Here is a 17,534-nt window from a genome sequence, read left to right as displayed (position 1 = left end):
CATATTGTAACCACCCATATGGTACATTCAAGGACCCTGCATAATCAAATATACCAACCTAAGCAGAGACAAGGCCTTAAGGGCTGGTTCAGACTGCACACAAGAGAGCACAGCGGCAGCCTCTCCTTTTGCACACTCAATTCACACTGCTCATTGATAATTTAAATTGTGATAAAAGGTGCGTAGCAAATTGGCTGTGGACTCGTGGCTAGGCCATTTCGCGCTTCTGTGAGGTGTCGATGGTTCAAAGCCTCCCCGCGTTCGGCACTGAAAAGTGGGTGGACATCATTTTGTTCCGGGGGTATGAGGCCGCCCGCTGATGAGTAGGTCCAGACATGCGACGTTTTTGCATTGCTCCAACCAGATCGTGCCACCAAGGACACACGAACCTGCAAGGCATGTTTCGGGCGGCAGTCTGAATGCCCTAACAAGATGGCAAAAGATGATGCTCGCCCACAGAAAAGCTGCAAAGACTCGAATCATAAAGCATACAAAACCAGCAGTGCCAACAAATTCGAGTCTCTTCGACAAGCCCCCAAATGCATGCCTGAACAAGCTGCAAGGACTCTATCACATTCCACGCATACAAAATCAGCAGAGTCAAAACAAATTCGCCCTGAACACTCAGTAACAAAATACCTAAATCTCTTCAGCAAAGCTCCCAAGTGGTCGTGTACAAATGACCAGCCCAACATGCACCCCACTCGTTATCGACACAATTTCAGACCATCAACTATCTGGGTAAAGATCTTAACACCCATCTCCCATTCAACAGTACATTCAACGAATGACGCAACCATACAAACAGAATACTTCAAAACATGCACCAGGTGACATGGCTCCGGAGCAAGACAAACTGACCAAGCAAAAACACAGGTGAAGGTGGACCCATATAGACATTCACAAGAGGAGCCCACTGCACACAATTCATTTAAATGTACACTTCAAGTGCTGCTGCTTTCAATTCAAAGAGCCTCAGGGAATAAAAAAGTGCAACACTCATAACACCAGCTCACATTACCAAAAACACACTAAAGAAAATATTTACAGCGTCAAAAATAGCACGTACTGCTCATTTTTCCTACAACTAGGTCCAAAGTTCGTAAGAGGATAAATAAGCCTCCATGCCATGAGAGAAAACTACAGCAAAACGTCTGCTACTACGCTAGCACTACAACCGCCCTCAAAACACTAACGAAACCAGTTGTGCATAAATAGCCAGACTAGGGGCTAGAATCTTGACAGGGGAAGACACTTTGATGACGCATCCACAGAATAGATAAGTCAATCTGGCACCAATTATCAATCTGGACTTTGACTGTTTTCCGCAGCTTTGTTTATATACTCTACCCAACTCTTGAACACTCTCAATTTCAATTTTTTCAACGAAGGGCAACTTCTCTGTTGAAAATCCAGCTGAAAGTACCCAACATAGGTCCTTTTTTCACCCGAGACGCGCGTTCCTCCAGCTTCCTTATCCGATTCGCTAATCCACATACATAATCTTGAGCCTGTTGGCCCCTGCTTGACAGCCCGGATAGTTTATCCACATTCCACCTTTTAATTAAATGCTCTAGAATGTCTGCATAATCCCTAGCCGTATACACACCTGTTCTTTGAGCCACAAGAGAAAACTTCTCAAAGATCTCTTTATCACGTCCATCATACATCAGGTGAGCAGGCATAGAGATTTTTTTCCTCATCATGTCCTCCAAAGCTAAGACAGTGCAGTCTGGATCAATTTCAAAGAGCTTCTCCACTATCTTTGTGTATGCATTTTCATGTCGCCTCTCATCAGCAGCAATTGTTCCACAAATCTGTGCCAGCTTCACATCTCCAAAATCCTTTGCTTGCCTGGCAGTGTTGCCATGAGAGATAAATGTGGCCCTTTCTTGAAAGGAAGTATATATGAACCCCAAGTAGGGATTGTTCTCTGTTTGTGGGTCCTAGAATAAATCACAAACGAGCCAGCAACACAGATCAATTCGAATCAATCACAATGAGGAAAAAACAAAAGAGCAAGGTAATCATAACCCCGAGACAATGTTTGGGGAAAATCATTTTCTAAAGCTACATTATCCCTTTTAGTGCTTTACTTAGACAGAAATACCCATGTTTGGGAAAAATCACTTTCCTGAACATACATTATTCCTTTTGTGCTTTACTTGGAACGCAAATTTTACAAAATTGAACTAATTTCTCATACTTTCTCTATTTTGCGGAGATGCTAGGAGGATATTCTCTCTTTTCTCTTGCTCTCAACCAGGCAAAAATGTAAGGTGACACACATTTTTCCACAACACTGCCCCAACCAGATGTTACATCCCAGAATAAAGCACGCTGCAATTATCTCTGACAGCCCAACCGAAAGCAAATGTTAAGTTAGACAACAATAACACTTTCATCCACGAATGCCCAAACTTCAAGCAATAGTCGGGTTTAAGAGACAACAATAATACTTTCATCCCCATTGAATGCCCAAAATTCAAGCAATTGTTCAGTTAAGAGACAACAGTAAACGCTTTCATCCACATGAATGCCCAAAATTCAAACAATTGTTCAGTTAAGAGACAACAATAACACGTTCATCCACAAATGACCAATCTTCAAGCTTGAAAAGAAGCCCACTCACCATTCCAGATCCAATGAGGTACTGAATAGTCTTCTCAATGACCCTCATATCCACTCTGCCAGTAAGGTAGAGGTACTTGTTGAGAAGATCTCCATGTCTGTTCTCCTCTGCAGTCCATGCACGGGTCCACCGAGCCCATGATGTGAGACTGGCTCCAGTCTCATCTCGAACTCCATCCAGAGTGTTGAGCATGGTCTGATAAGTTGGAAGAGCTTCTTCTGTGATCATGTCCCCGACAAGACAGACAAGGTAATCATCAGGCAGCTCAGCAGCACGCGCTCTCAACTCTTTAACCTCATCCAAGAATCCATCTGAAGAAGGCTCCGGAAGAAATTCTTGAGGCTGCCAACTCTTCTCTACCGATTTGAGGTAAGGAAGGATGTTATCCTCAGCCCAGCTCTCCAGCGACTTGAAAAGCTCAATCTTCTCAAGCGGCATGGAGTGTGTTACCTGCGTGTGAAGCTCCTGAGGGACATACAAACCCTTGTCTTGAACTCCAATGCCAACGTCCCGGTCATGCATGGGCAATGTTGTTGTCATGACCACTCGGGCAAGCCTTCCACTGGCGCGAGGTGAGATCCAGAGCTTGGAGGGGCTCATCTGCAATGAACCGAGCGCCCTGGGGACTGTGAGTGAAGAAGCCATGCGATCTACAGCAGGGCAGGGCACAGAGGAGGCGACTACCCCAGTGCAACGAGGGGCCATAGCCATGACTGGCGAGATGATGAGAAGGAAAGGACGATTGATGGGCAAAAGGCAGGAGAGTCAGGAAACCTGCTTAGGGTTCTCTTCCGCGCACAGCAAGATTACATAAAACAGGTGAATGCAGGCCAGTGAGAAGAAGATGGTAAGAACTTAGAAAACGCATGCAAATCACAAGTGGATCTGGGAGTGCGGGCAAGGCAAGCTCATCAGACCACTGCTCGAAAAGAAGCCATTTTTTTTCCTTTATTTGTCGAGCTTCCACACGGTTGATTCCCCTTGTTTCGCCCCTTTTGCAAATTTCTCTATAGGTGAATTCATTTTAATGGTGCTTTTAGCGGAATATGCAGAGATTCCCCTTCTCTCTATCTGTCTCTCTCTCACATACACGTGTCGTGGCAAACTATAAGTGTTAAGAGCCGCATCCCACCCAACCCTTGCAGAGCATCGGAGGGGGGCATCGAGTCATGTGCCAGAAGTTGTTAAATCCGTCACACCCTTCTAGTACTTTGTGTTGAGTTTGCCGATTGAGTAGTTGAGTGGCATTATAGAAAACGTGAGGCTTCCATGATTGCAGCAATCGAGTCTCTTTCTTGGGCAAAAGTTGCGCTTACTTGCAATAGCCGGTTCTAACATGCATGCACTGTAAAAACTCCGTTTGAGGCTCTGTTATGCAGCAACTTCAGCACATTGGAATAGCCACTACATGCGCTACATGTATTGGGCGTGATTGGATTCCCCAACACCTGTGGTGGTTGCATCCCCTACAAGCGCCCAGTGGGACGGGGCTCTAAGGTGAGTTGTGGTACTATTGCTTGTGGTAGGGCCATGAGGCAGCATGGGATCCAGAGGTGTGGATGAAAGGCCATCGGTGTTGAATGACGAAGACGCTTAAGGGCAGCTAAGGGATGTAAGTGTGTAGCAAAGGCCCAAAATGTAAGGAGTGGGCAATGGGCATGTTGCAATGATGCCTTCTTCAATCGGCGGAGAGGCAAGAAGGGGGGGCGCGAGGGGGGTTTCACAAAATTTCATTACTCGTTGATTCTCTTTAAAAGTGGAGCCAGTAGAGGGCTCCCCCATAGCCATTCTGGAGATGCACCCTCGAAAAGAGCACGAAGTCTCATAGCCAATACCTAACGAAAACGAAAAATTTGCGATTGCGATGAGTCTCCTCCAATTTCATTCAGGAGTGCACAAACCAACCCTCAGACAAGAAGAGCCATTAGTTGAGATAGGCTATTGCAGTTGCCAACTTTGCATTGGTTGTGGATTCTTATTTTGGGCAACAACAACCAGAAGAGGGGAAGGGTGTTTTTTCTTGGAGATTATTATTAGGCTTTTGGTGGAGAAGAAGGAGAGAGCAAAGGAGGAAGAAGAAGGGGAGATTTCAACAACTATGTGTGGCTTCCGGAGGTGAATTCCACCACAAAATATTCATCTTCTTCAAAGATTTTTCATTCGTACACCAAAAATTATGTTGACACCAAAAAGTGGCCAAAGCTAGGAATGCAAGCCTAATTGAAGATAATACAATGTGTGCACAGGATTTGATGCAAATAGGTACCAACCCCTATGCAAATTGGATGCTTTATGTAAGTTTTAGAAGGTCAAGTCATATGTTTTTTTCATTGCTAGTCTGTATAGTTTGGAATGTCAAAATTGCAAGTGAAAGCTTGGAGATTACAAGTTTGGATGCGCTTTCCAAGCTATGCTTTCAGCTTGTTATTTGGAGTCTTAGGCGGAAATTTATGGTCGATTGAAGCTGCAATGTGGAATTGAATCCGATCTGCCAATACGTGTGGTCATGGAGCCATGAGTGTGGAAGAATTAGCAAATATTGTAGTGTTGCTTGATAGGTCAGCAATTAAATAATTTGGCCAAGTGTTATAGCCAATGCTGGAAAATGTCAGAGGCTTGGTGGAAATAGTCTCCTAAAGCATGGAAAGCACATTTGTAGCTTGAGGTTGTGAGATGGAATTAGGGTTGCAGAAAAACACACACAACTTGGAGAAGATGAAGGAAGCTCAAGGCACACAACAGAGAGTGTATTACTTAGTGTGCAATGGAAAGATAGATAGCCCTAGAATGATGGGCGTATATGCAATGCACGGGGAAAAAACCTTCTAGTGAGGGAAAAAATGCCACGACGGTCCTAAGTGTGTTCACACACATCACTGCCACATGCATATGGTAACAAATCCCCCCTAGAATGATGCGGTGAACAAGAGCTAGCACATAGAGTAAAGGGAAGTTCCATGCCCTGAGGACATGATCAGTCCACAAAGGGGAGTAAGCCCAAAGCTTTGAGAAAAGCTTCAAACTTCTCACGAGAATGCCTTTGTGAAAAGATCTTCAAGGTTGTCCTTTGTTGGCACATAAGCCAAGTTGATCTCTCCTGCTGAGAGACTCTCCCTGACATAGTGGTAATGCACCTCAATGTGCTTTGTGCGAGCATAAAAAACTGGGTTCCTCGCAACTGTCAATGCGTTCTGACTGTTAGTGTAGATAGTGTTCGCAGTGTTATGTCCAACACCCAAATCAGCCATAAGGCGTATGAGCCATACACACTCAACCGTAGCTATGAAGACTGCCCTGTACTCAGACTCACAACTGGAAGTGGCCACAGTAGGTTGCTTCTTGCTCAACCATGATATGCATGAGTTGCCAAGCATGAAACAAAAACCACTTGTGGACACACATGTGTCAAGCAACCAACCCAATCTGAGTCCAAAAAAGCATGCAAATTTGGCGGCAATGATCCCCCCCTTGGGATAAAACAAGCCAAGATGTAAAGTGCCACTCAAGTAGCGAAAAATTCTTTTGACAACCTGCCAATGCTTAAACCCTGGGCTATGCATGAATTTGTTGACCTGTGAGACTATAAAAGTGAATATCCGGCATCGTATTGCATACATAAATGAGGCATCCAGCATCAGTTTGGTAAAGAGTGACATGTGCAGGATCACCAGCATCATGAAGACTCAATTTCAAACTTGTTTCCATGGGAGTGGCAATAGGTTTGCAATCCTCAAGTCCAAACTTACATAGCAATGTCTCTATGTAACTTTTCTCACACAAGGCAATACCACCATCACACTACTTAAATTGTATACCCAAGTAATGATGAAACAGCTCCAAACCTTTCATCTTGAAACTAGCATTCAAACCAACCTTAAACTTGGAAATATGTCTTTCATTTGGGAAGTGATCAAGAAATCATCCACGTAGAGAACCACAATGAGAAGTACATCACCCTCACGCTTTGCATACAATGTGCTTTCTGTTGGACAGTTACAAAAGCCTTGTTTGACCAAATGAGTGTCAGCTTTCTTATACCAAGCATGAGGAGATTGCTTCAACCCATACAAAACTTTGTTACATTTGCACACTTTATCCTCTTGTCCTTTATTGACAAAACCGTGAGGCTTGTTACCATATACATGTGGTAGTGATGTGTGTGAACACACTAGGACCGCCGGGGCATTGTTTCCCTCTTTAGGAGGTTTTTTCCCCCGTGCATTATATATACGCCCATCACTCTAGGGCTATCAATCTTTCCATTGCACACTAAGTAACACACTCTCTATTGTGTGCCTTGAGCTTCCTTCGCCTTCTCCAAGCTGTGTGTGTTTCTCTGCAACCCTAATTCCAACAATTGGTATCAGAGCAGGTCACGTCCTCCCGGGCTTAGTCGCCAGCTGCTCCAACACACGCCTGCTCACTTTCTCCGATTTCAGTGAGCTTTGGCGAGCGTTCGCAGGTCAACAAATATTTTGGGCTAGCTCGAAGAGCTTGGTCTGCTCAGAATTTTGATTTGGGCTCATTTCAGCCTCCGTTTTCACTACGGGCAGTACTGCACAGGCTATTTCGTCATTTTGTGCAGATTTTCTGTCAGTGCCGTTTTCTGCATAACAGGTGCCTTATAGTCTTCTACGGTTTGTGCTATATAGCACAAGTTGTTCCCGCTCCATTTCTCCTACTTTCGGGCAGTTTTCACATCAGGTGCAGCATTTACCATGGCTGACAACAACAACACAGATGTGTTCAAGATGTTTGCTGCTGAGGACAGGTTGGATGGGGACAACTACCCTATGTGGGCTTATATGATGCAACATGTTCTTGTGTCAAAAGGTGTCTGGAACATTGTGCAGGGCATTGATGTACGTCCTGGTTCTGAAGATGTAGGCGATATTGAGGATGTTGCAGGTCTTGCTGCAAGGATTGCAGCTGTTAGAGTTGTTTTGCCTATGGCAGAACAAGCTCGTTGGGATGTTAAGGATGCGCAGGCTCATGCATTGATTGCGTTGTCTGTGAAGCGCATCATTATTCCTCACATCCGTTCAGCAAAATCTGCAAAACAGGCTTGGGATATTCTAGCAGGTCTTTATGCAAGCCGCAATGAGGCTAAAATTGCTTTGCTGCGTAAAGAGCTAGAGTCGAAGATTATGCATGAGGAAGATGATATGGACACTTTCCTTGCTAGTGTCAAGGATATCAATGAGCAACTCATTTCTGCAGGTGAAGTCATTTCGGACAGTTCCCTTGTGCAGACTGTTCTTGATGCCTTACCAGATTCCTACCAGACTTTTGCTAGTACTTGGAGACTGATGACCCAAGGAAATCCTGAAGTTGTCAAGTTTGATGCATTATGCACATTGCTATTGCAAGAGTCACTTTCTAGAAAAAACAGGACTAGGCAGCGTGCAGTTGAACAGGCTTTTATTGCTTCTCAAAGAAAGGGTGGTAACAGTAATGCAGCCACTTCTTATGGTTCTGCTGCGAGTGGCAAAAATTCTGTTCCTAATGCTTCTGGTGGCAGCACTTCGTCTGGCAATTCTGGTGATAAGGGCAAAAAGAAGATGCGTTGCCATTATTGTAAAGCCAATGATCACTTGATCAAGTCGTGTCCTAAGTTGAAGGCCAAAGAGGCTAAGAAGAAAGAGGGTGGTTCCACTGCAAATGCTGGATCCACTACAAATGCAGCCATTGTTGAGTCTTCTGTGAAAGGAGATTGTGATGCTGATGTTGATGCAGAATGGGCTTTTAGCGCAGAGTGCACTTACAATCCTGTTGTCCATGATGCATGCTTGTCAGTTGCTGCAGATTCACATGTGTGGTATTTCGACAGTGGTGCTACAAAGCACATTACCTCACATCGTGAATTGTTTACCTCTCTCGAGTCTGTCCCTCATGGGAATTCAGTCACTTGTGCCAACAACGCCTCTTATCCAGTTCAGGGAGTTGGAAAGATAGTGCTCACTGCTGCTAATGGCAATTCCTTCACACTTGTTGATGCACTTTATGTACCTGGGATCAAGAAGAATCTCTTGTCTGTATCCGCACTTGCTAGACTTGGACTTGTAGTCAAATTTGTGGATGACAGATGTACAGTTCATGATCTCAGTTTTGGTGATGAAATTGTTGCATCTGGGCTTTTGTGCCGTGGGCTGTATAAGCTCACTTTGTATGACAAGTGTGGACAAAATTTTGCAAATGCTGTTGTAGATTCAAAGGCTATTTCAGATGCAAAACTTTGGCATGCACGTTTTGGTCATTTGAATTTTGCCAGTTTGCTGCATTTGCAGAAATCTGATATGGTTGCTTCTTTGCCGCCTCTTGAAGCACCTGTCAAACATGTTTGTGAAGGCTGTATTCTGGGTAAAATGCAGCGTTCTAAGTTTCCAAAGGATGGTTCAGTTAGGGCCACATGCAGGTTGCAGCTTGTGCATAGTGATGTTTGTGGGCCCATGCAAACTCCGTCTTTGGGCAATTACCTGTACTTCGTGACTTTCATTGATGATTACTCCAGGCATGCATGGGTATTTCCGCTTAAAGCGAAGTCCGAAGTTTTTATGTGCTTCAAACAATTTTTGGCTATGGCTGAAAATGTCTCAAAATGTACTATGGGCACCCTCCGTTCTGATCGAGGGGGGGAGTATATGTCTCATGAATTTAATGCATTTCTGGCTAGTCGTGGGATAAAACACTACAGTGCCTTATACACCTCAGCAAAATGGTGTTGCTGAGAGGAAAAACAGGTCACTAACGGAAATGGCACGATGTATGGTCAAAAGTCAAGCTTTGCCGCATTCTTTTTGGCTTGAGGCCATCATGTGTGCCACTTATGTACTTAATAGGTGTCCTACGAAAGCTTTGCAGTCTATTACTCCATATGAAGCATGGCATGATAGAAAACCTTCTATTGAGCACATGCGTGTTTTTGGCTGTTTGGCATATGCTTTGGTGCCACAAGTGCAGCGCAGAAAATTGGATGATAAGGCTGTCAAATGTATTTTTGTTGGTTATAGTGCTGAAAGCAAAGGTTACAGGTTGTATCATCCACAAACAAAACGTATTCTGGTTTCACGGGATGTAGTGTTTGTGGAAGACTCTGTTCAGCCCTTGCTGTCATGTACTAGAGACAGTAATGTAAGCTCACAGGACACTTATGACACTTTGTTGCCTCTTTTCAGTGGTGGAAATACGAATGTAAGTTCCAATGAGGCAAATGTACAGCCTATGGGGGTTTCTGAAAATGTTTTAGAACAGCCTATTACTGATGCAGATGTACATGATGTACTTGATGAGGAAAGGGCTGAAAATGAGCAGGCTAGAGGTATGCCAAAATGGCTGGTGCACACATTGCGTGACAGTAAATTGGATGCACCTTTATCTAGTCGTACTCGTTCAGGCTCTCGCCATGCATCTTATGCATCAGATTGTTATGCTTTGGCTGTGTCTAGTTTACATGATGTTGAGGAGCCTCTGTCTTTTGATGAAGCACAGAATTCAGAAAATTGGATTGCTGCCATGAAATCAGAATATGATGCACTTATAGAGAATGACACATGGACTTTATGTGATTTGCCTCCTGGCAAAAAGGCCATTGGTACGAAGTGGGTTTACAAGTTGAAACGCAAGCCGGATGGTGAGATCGATCGCCATAAGGCTCGACTTGGTGCAAAGGGTTATGCACAACAAAAAGGCATAGATTATGAAGAGACTTTTGCTCCCACTTGTCGTATGACTACTGTGCGTTTTCTATGTGCATTGGCAGCTCATTTTGGTTGGGATGTACATCAATCAGACATTGTTACTGCTTTCTTGAATGGTGACATATTTGAGGAAGTTTATGTAACGCAGCCTCGCGGTTTTGTCATAAAAGGACAAGAGGACAAAGTGTGCAAATGTAACAAGGCTTTGTATGGGTTGAAGCAATCTCCTCGTGCTTGGTATGAGAAAGCTGACACTCATTTGGTTAAACGAGGCTTTCGTAACAGTCCAACAGAAAGCACATTGTATGTAAAGCGTGAGGATGATGTATTTCTCATTGTGGTTCTTTATGTTGATGATTTGCTGATCACTGGACCAAATGAGAGACATATTGCTGAATTTAAGGCTGATTTGAATGCTACTTTCAAGATGAAAGATTTGGGGCTGTTGCATCATTACTTGGGTATACAGTTTAAGCAGTGTGATGGTGGTATTGCCTTGTGTCAGAAAAGTTACATAGAGACATTGCTATGTAAGTTTGGACTTGAGGATTGCAAACCTATTGCCACTCCCATGGAAACAGGTTTGAAGTTGAGTCTACATGATGCTGGCAATCCCGCTGATGTCACTCTTTACCAAACTGTTGTTGGCTGCCTCATTTATGTATGCAACACGAGGCCAGATATTCAGTTTGCAGTCTCGCAGGTCAGCAGATTTATGCATAGCCCAGGGTCTAAGCATTGGCAGGCTGTCAAGAGGATTTTCCGCTACCTTAGTGGCACTTTACATCTTGGCTTGTTTTATCCCAAGGGGGGATCATTGCCGCCAGACTTACATGCTTTTTCGGACTCAGATTGGGCTGGTTGTTTTGACACGCGCGTGTCCACAAGTGGTTTTTGTTTCATGCTTGGCAGTTCATGTATATCATGGTTGAGCAAGAAGCAACCTACTGTGGCCACTTCGAGTTGTGAGGCTGAGTACAGGGCAGTCTTCACAGCTACGATTGAGTGTGTATGGCTCAGACGCCTTATGGCTGACTTGGGTGTTGGACAAGACACTGCCAACACTATCGACACTGACAGTCAGAGCGCATTGGCAGTTGCGAGGAACCCAGTTTTTCATGCTCGCACAAAGATCATTGAGGTGCATTACCACTATGTCAGGGAGAGGCTCTCAGCAGGAGAGATCAGCTTGGCTTATGTGCCAACACAGAACAACCTTGCAGATCTTTTCACAAAGGCATTGTCTCGTGAGAAGCTTGAAGCTTTCCGCAAAGCTTTGGGCTTACTCCCCTTTGTGGACTGATCCTGTCCTCAGGGCATGGCACTTCCCTTTACTCATGTGCCAGCTCTCGTTCACCGCATCACTCCAGGGGGGATTTGTTACCATATACATGTGGTAGTGATGTGTGTGAACACACTAGGACCGCCGGGGCATTTTTTCCCTCTTTAGGAGGTTTTTTCCCCCGTGCATTATATATACGCCCATCACTCTAGGGCTATCAATCTTTCCATTGCACACTAAGTAACACACTCTCTATTGTGTGCCTTGAGCTTCCTTCGTCTTCTCCAAGCTGTGTGTGTTTCTCTGCAACCCTAATTCCAACAAGGCTGCGTTACATAAACTTCCTCAAATATGTCACCATTCAAGAAAGAAGTAACAATGTCAGATTGTTGTACATCCCGACCAAAATGAGCTGCCAATGCACATAGAAAACGCACAGTAGTTATATGAATAGTGGGAGAAAAAGTCTCTTCATAATCTATGCCTTTTTGAGGTGCATAACCCTTTGCAACAAATCGAGCCTTATAGCAATCAATCTCACCATCCGGCTTGCATTTCAACTTGTAAACCCACTTCATACCAATGGCCTTTTTGCCAAAAGCAGATCACATAAAGTCCATGTGTCATTTTTTGGAAGTGCATCATATTCTGATTGCATGGCAACCATCCAATTTTTTAAACTATGTGCTTCATCAAATGATAGAGGTTCCTCAACATCATGTAATCTAGACACAACCAAAGCATAACAATGTGATGCATAAGATGCATGGCAAGAACCTGAACCAGTACGACTAGACAAAGGTGCATCCAATTTACTGTCACGCAAAGTATGCACCAGCCATTTAGGCATACCTCCAGCTTTCTCATTTTCAGCCCTTTCCTCATCAAGTACATCATGTACATCTGTAACAGTAATAGGATTGTAATGGAAATGGCCTATGAACTTTGAGAGTAGAGGAATTAGGAAATTAGATGAAGCACTTTTGTGAGATTACTTTGTGAGTATAGCAGGTGAACTTAATTGATGGTAGCAACATAAACATGGTACTTAGTTAACTTGGCATGAACAATACTTTTGCAAGAGAGAGAGTTTAGAGAGCATGACAACAATTGAGGATCGGATTCATACGGAGCCGGTGTCCCCCCTCCAATAGGATTTTGTATTATAGTTTCTCCCATCAAGAGAGACTTGGAACAATACAATCTTTGTGTTCCTTGTGACCTAAGTGATGCAATGAAGATGGAAAGCTTCATGCATCACAAGCATAACATAAACTTTGTAGAAAGCATTAACTATCCCAAGCCTCAGTCCCAAGGCCTCAAACACCTTCGATGGTGGAGAGAGCTAGCGGGGAATGAGGATAGGGAAGAGGAAGAAGAAACACTCCATAGGAGAAAGAAATAGTTCCTCACTTATCATCACTCTTCTTGCTAGCATACATAATAGCATAGTAATGAAGATGGAGAATATGGCAAGCTTAAGCATTGAAGCATGGCTCTTGGTTGGATTTGCATTCCATAGCCAAGAGTGTTGGTGTAGGCTCTCACTTCTCACAAGCTTGGAGAAGGAGGTGGAGTTTCTCAACTTTCACCAAGTAAGAATGATCCACAAAATGAGTGTGTGTGTGGTGTATACTCCCCCCAGCACCCCCCTTGCTTTCTTGGGGCGAGTTCTAGCCTTTCCACATGCTTCAAGCTCATTGGACCCCTCTCCTCCTAGCCAATCACATGCATCATGCATTCAAGTACATGGGTAGTCTTTGGACAAGTGTCCTCCTTACCCCTTAGAGAGAGAGAGCTTGAAAATATATAGATATTTGTTAGATGGAACTAGAAGCTCATTGGACCCCTCTTTAGCCCTTCTTGACCAATATCATTCAAGCACACCATGTGTCTGACATGTGTCCCATGTGCCCCTTGAGAAAAGGGGTGCCCTTTGGGTGAGTAGGAGGTTAAGTCGAAGATTCCCCTAACTTTGGAACTTCCCCCCTCCTTTGTAGGGTCTCTTTTTGACTCAAGCACCTTACCCCCCATGCATGGGAAGCTTCTCAAGCACCTTCCTCATTAAGTTTATAGGGTCTCTTTTTGACTCAAGCACCTTATCCCTCATGCATGGGAAGCTTCTCAACCACCTTCCTCATTAAGTATGACAAGCACCTCAAGCACCTTAGTCATCAAGCACGACAAGCACCTCATACTTAGGTCGGGTTCCCACCTCAAGCTCAATCCTAGCTTTGCCGAAGGTCAAAGGACGTTTAACACTAACCATTGGAGGTCTTTAATGAATCTAACCCTAAGGTCTTTTAAGCTCCATTAGTTAACCTTGCTCTTTGATAGACCATCTCTCATTTGGACCCCTTTACCATTGGCCCCATGTTAACATAGATCCGTAAGCAGATGTCTATATTCTAACCCTTGTTCCCATTTATTATCCGACATTAAATGATCAGTTTAATATGAGAAAATCATTTGGACTAGTTAGATATTAGATTTTATGACATTACCTCTCTCTTGAAATCATAGTCGTCCTCGACTATGAGTAAAAGAGATAAAGCCATAGTCATTAATCAATTTGTCTTAGCGGGTAGAGGATCCCTTTTTACCCTACGACATCATTCCAAGATGGATGGCTAATCCATTTGGTGCTTGTGAGACATAGCTGCGGCAAGCATGTCTGCTCTTTAGTCCATTTCATCCACCCAAGTAGAGTGACAAATTCTACATGGTGTTTGAGAGACGTTGTCATCACAAACATGATTCTTAGTATGCATACTACTTAAATCTGTACACAATAAAGAGAGAATTAGTCTTATAAGACAAAAACATTGATCATTTAAAAGAAACATGTACACTTGCCTACTCTAATGTAGCATTGTAAGTGTTGACAAGGTTTATACTATCCTTAAGCTGGATTCCTTGCATCCATCTAGCATCTTCAAAAGGATAATTTTTGAACTTAATAAGATACCGTCGGATAATCTTACCATGTAATAGTACCTTGTCTTCATGCCAAAGGATAGCTTCGGGTTGTAGCACCTCTTCTTGGTCTTTGATTTAGAGAGGGTCTTCAATAATTGGTTCATTTGGAGGCTCTCCTTTGTAGGGCTTAAATACGCTCACATGAAAAGCATTGTGTATGAGCCAATGGTTAGGCAACTTGAATTGACAAGCTACCTCATTGATTGGCTTCAAAATTTGAAAAGGACCATAGTATCTTTTTGCTAGTTTAGCATAATACTTTTGACGGCCCGTAGGATTTTTGCCCGTTGTTTGCCTCAATCGAGCCTTAGGAAACTTAAGTAAGACCCAATCATTTTCTTTGAACGTTAAGGCCCTTCTGTGCTTGTCAGTGGTGGCAGCTTTTTGCCTTAGTTGGGAGATGGATATAGCCTCCTTAATTTTTTGAAAATATGCTTGCAGGTCACTGCTATACTCATTGGCAACGAAGATCTTCCCATGTACTTTAAGTAGCAAGGGACTTTTAGGTCTTCTCTCTATGATTTCAAAAGGTGCTTTTCCCGTAGAAGTATGGATAGTATTATTATACACATACTCTACAAGAGGTAAGTACTTTTTCCTTTGTGAGCGCTAATCTACTTCTATAACATAGGTCTTTAGTAGATCAAGAATCATAAGATTGGCCATCTCACTTTGGTCATCCGTTTGTGGGTGATAAGCTGAAGAGAAATGAAATCTTGTACCTAGATTTTTGAAGAGACCTTTCCAAAAATTACTGGTCATTCTAAGATCTCTATCTGACACGATGGATATTGGCAATCCATGGTGTTTAAAAATTTGGGATATGAAGAGAGTTGCCATTTGGTGTGCCTTAATAGTATTCTTGATAGGGATAAAGTGTGCTTGCTTGCTAAACCTGTCGATTATTGTCCATATTCCCGTATTCCCATGGATAGACTTGGGTAATACAAAAATAAAATCCATGGATATACTCTCCCAAGGTGAATTAGGGATTGGCAATGGCTGGAGTAATCCAGGTTGCTTCCCTCTATCATACTTGGTCTTTTGGCATACCACACATTTTGAAACATACTCTTGTATGTCCACTTTCATGGTAGGCCAATAAAAGTACGTCTCTACTCCTCATAGAGTAGAGTTGAATGCCTCTATGCCCAGCATAGGGAGGAGCATGGGATTCATACATGACTTTCTCACAAAGGGAGTGAGTAACACATAGCCTATTGCCATGGAGAAGATAACCATCCTGCAAGGTGAATGGTTCCTCTTTCTTCCCCAAAGCAAGGATTGACATTATGTCTTTAAATTCAGGGTCAGTAGCATACTCATCTATCATAGAAGATAGATCAATGTGAGTTGCTATTGACACATCATTAACTTTTGGTCGTTGTGAAAGTGCATCAGCCACTTGATTGTGCTTACCAAAAATGTAAGCAATGTGGACATTAAATTGCGAAAGAAAATTTGCCCACCTCATTTGTTTGTCGGAAAGCTTTGTTTGCGTCATGGAGTACTTGAGACTTTGATGGTCTGTCTGTAAAATGAATGGAGTCCCCAATAGATAGTGCTTCCATGTGTCTAGGGCATGTAGAACAGCTAACATCTCTTTCTCATAAATGCCTAAGACCCGTTCATTTGTATTGAGCCTTCAGCTCGCATATGCTATGGCATGCCCTTCTTGAAGCAAGACTGCTCCAAGGAAATCACTACAAGCATCACATTGGACCTCAAATGGTTTTGAGAGATGCGAAAGCATAAGGACTGGTTGGGAGGTAAGCTTCTTTTTGAGCTTTTCAAAAGCACTTTGCTTCTTAGAAGTCCATGAATACTTAACGTTTTTCTTTGTTAAGTCATGTAATGGTCCTACTATTTAAGACAATTTTGCTATGAAGCGTCTATAGTATTCACACATACCAATAAAGCTTCTTAGCTCATGTTGATTCCTTGGATTAGGCCATGCTTTTATTACCTCCAACTTTAATGGATCCATACGGATACCATCTTGAGAGATAGTATGACCTAAGTATTGAATCTCTTAAAGGAAATTCGCTTTTCTTTTGATTGAGAAAAAGCTTATTCTCCCAAGGAATTGGAGTAGATGATGATATCATCAAAGAACACTTCAGTGAATTTACGGTAGGGTCTAAAAATTTTCTCCATTGATCGATTGAATGTAGCCGGTGCATTAGTCAAGCCAAAAGGCATGACTAGATATTCATAAAGGCCAAACGTTGTACGAAACGCGGTCTTTAGGATATCTTCATTCACTATCCTTATTTGATGGTAGCCACTTTTAAGGTCTATCCTACTGAAGTAGGTAGAGCCTTGTAGCTTATCAAATAGACCTTCTACCCAAGGTACGGGAAATCTGTTTTTGATAGTGATATGGTTTAGTGCATGATAGTCCACACACATGCGGTATGTACCATCTTTATTTTGCACTAAAAGGACTAGAGAACAAAAGGGAGAGGAGCTAGGCCTCACCATCCCTTTGTCTACCTGTTCTTGTACTTGCCTCATGATCTCCTCTTGTTGAGCTTGGGAAACTCGATAAGGAGGTTTGTTAGGCAGTGAGCTTCCTAATAGGAGTTCAATTCGATGGTCATCATCCCCTCGTTTTGGAGGTAAGTCCATAGGGATATCATCGATGAAAACTTCTTGGAATCCTTCTAGAAAGTTAGACAAGTCTAACTCTTCTTGATTCCTACTATTCACCTTTGATGAAACATTAGGACCTTTTAGGGACTCTTTGATAAAAATTATGTATACGAAAACTGAGCTCTTCATTGATTTATCAAGGGCAAGAGGATTTACAAGTGGTATAGTACGACCAGACTCATTAGCATCTATATACGTATTCTTTCCCCTGTAGGTGAAGTAGATTCTCCTTTCACGGAACTTCATGTTGGCAGCCATGCGGTTGAACCATGGTGCCCCTAGGATAGAA

At 43.1% G+C, this 17,534-nt stretch overlaps 1 protein-coding gene across 1 annotated transcript; it reads right to left on the bottom strand.

Moving 5' to 3' along the window:
* Nucleotides 1-1,015: 1,015 nt before the first annotated feature.
* Nucleotides 1,016-3,592, bottom strand: LOC147440627 (stearoyl-[acyl-carrier-protein] 9-desaturase, chloroplastic-like). The gene is made up of 2 exons (XM_086530325.1): nucleotides 2,633-3,592; nucleotides 1,016-1,946 (listed from the first exon to the last, which is right to left on the bottom strand). The coding sequence occupies exons 1-2, from the start codon at nucleotides 3,341-3,343 to the stop codon at nucleotides 1,383-1,385; spliced, it is 1,275 nt and encodes a 424-aa protein (XP_086386451.1). The 5' UTR covers nucleotides 3,344-3,592; the 3' UTR covers nucleotides 1,016-1,382.
* Nucleotides 3,593-17,534: the final 13,942 nt, after the last annotated feature.

The sequence above is a fragment of the Adiantum capillus-veneris genome, chromosome 15, assembly GCF_014529385.1.
Source record: "Adiantum capillus-veneris isolate H3 chromosome 15, ASM1452938v2, whole genome shotgun sequence".
Taxonomy (NCBI): domain Eukaryota; kingdom Viridiplantae; phylum Streptophyta; class Polypodiopsida; order Polypodiales; family Pteridaceae; genus Adiantum; species Adiantum capillus-veneris.
The sequence above is the reverse complement of the archived record's forward strand: the minus strand, read 5'-3'. Positions and strand labels throughout refer to the sequence as shown.

Coding starts and splice junctions, on each gene's coding strand:
- LOC147440627 (XM_086530325.1), bottom strand. CDS start 3,343: ATGGCTATGGCCCCTCGTTGCACTGGGGTAGTCGCCTCCTCTGTGCCC. Junction 1,947..2,632: donor ACCTCATTGGATCTGGAATG/GTGAGTGGGCTT, acceptor GATTTATTCTAG/GACCCACAAACAGAGAACAA.